Consider the following 1,313-nt stretch of genomic DNA (forward strand, 5'->3'; position numbering starts at 1 on the left):
ATATTGTAAAGCGCTGCGCAAACTGTTGGCGCCATATAAATCCTGTATAATAATAATGTACTAAAACACTGTATTTTTTTAATTTTTGGCCATATATAGCCAAAAATAATATTCTTTTGTTGAAAACCTATGGCAGCTTTTTACTGCTGTCTGTGACCTCATTGAAGAGATTCTTCCTGACTTTTTGTCCCTGTGACAACTGTACAAGACATGTGAGGGGCGGTTGTCACCGGGTCAGAAAGGCATTTTAACTCGTCCTTATTCTAGTATAAAGGTTTTTTTTCTGCGTATACATTTAAGAGATTTCAACTTTCAGGCAAGACAGTCTCGAGAATGTAAGAATTACCCTCTAAGCCTCCTGAAATCCGGATTCATCTCACTTTCCGCCATCACTTCTGACATGCAACACTCTGCTGATGTCTTGCTAAAGTTTAGAAATGGCAGCCCAGAACATTGCAAGGGATGCCTGTAACCGGGCTTCAAGCTCTGTGCAGAATTCTGGCAGAAGCAGTGAGAAAAGCCCACAATGCACCACAAGGGCACCTCCGCCATCTTTAAATGCCTTTCCATAGACTTTGGCACAGCCCTGCCCACACACCTATGTAGTTAAAGGGCTCGTCCATACCTCCCAACGTTCGGAGGACACCTCAATGAATGATCAAAAAAAAGGGAACAATCGGCCCTGAAGGAAAGACGAATGAATGGACCCCAAATGATCCTTTTCTGCTTTTGAACAAGATGATGAAATCTGCGACCGATCGATCGGCCAATGGAAGGATCTGTCATCCTCACGTGTATGATGTCTGCACGCTGCAATCTGATTGGATGGACTCGATGGACTGAGTGCCGTGACCTCCGGCCTCATCCATTCACATTGTATTGCGATCAGACGGATCCTCACACTGGGTGGATTTAGAAGTAGACTGTGCAATGAGATCGACACGCATCGTCCTCGGCAGATTTCTATGTCTTACCGTGAGAAGCCGGTTCACTGGGATACATGCCGTACCCGTCCATGTGCATCCCTACAGGAGAAGGAGAAGAAATGCGTCTCAGATCTCTCGGAAGTTCCGTAATAAACACGATATGTTTGTTCTGCTGAGAGTCTCCCTGGCTGGGCGGGGCCAAAGCTGCCCCTATAATGTGGAAAGTGGAGTGGGCGGAGCTCTGAACACTTCTCCCACAAAAAAAGTTAAATAGTGATGGGGATGGTGGTGTATAGTGATGGCGGTGTATAGTGATGGGGATGGAGGTGTATAGTGATGGGGATGGAGGTGTATAGTGATGGTGGTGGATGTGTATGGGGCTGTGTG

At 46.1% G+C, this 1,313-nt stretch overlaps 1 protein-coding gene across 1 annotated transcript in view; it reads right to left on the reverse strand.

The window, feature by feature from the left end:
* IRF8 (interferon regulatory factor 8) overlaps nt 1-1,313 on the reverse strand; it is a 17,382-nt gene that overhangs the window by 9,349 nt on the left and 6,720 nt on the right. The window contains exon 5 of the mRNA XM_018574602.1: nt 975-1,025. Within this exon, the coding sequence (XP_018430104.1) occupies nt 975-1,025 (51 nt within the window). The remainder of the gene's footprint in view (nt 1-974; nt 1,026-1,313) is intronic.

The sequence above is a fragment of the Nanorana parkeri genome, unplaced genomic scaffold, assembly GCF_000935625.1.
Source record: "Nanorana parkeri isolate BGI_ZX_2015 unplaced genomic scaffold, ASM93562v1 scaffold3084, whole genome shotgun sequence".
NCBI classification, from domain to species: domain Eukaryota; kingdom Metazoa; phylum Chordata; class Amphibia; order Anura; family Dicroglossidae; genus Nanorana; species Nanorana parkeri.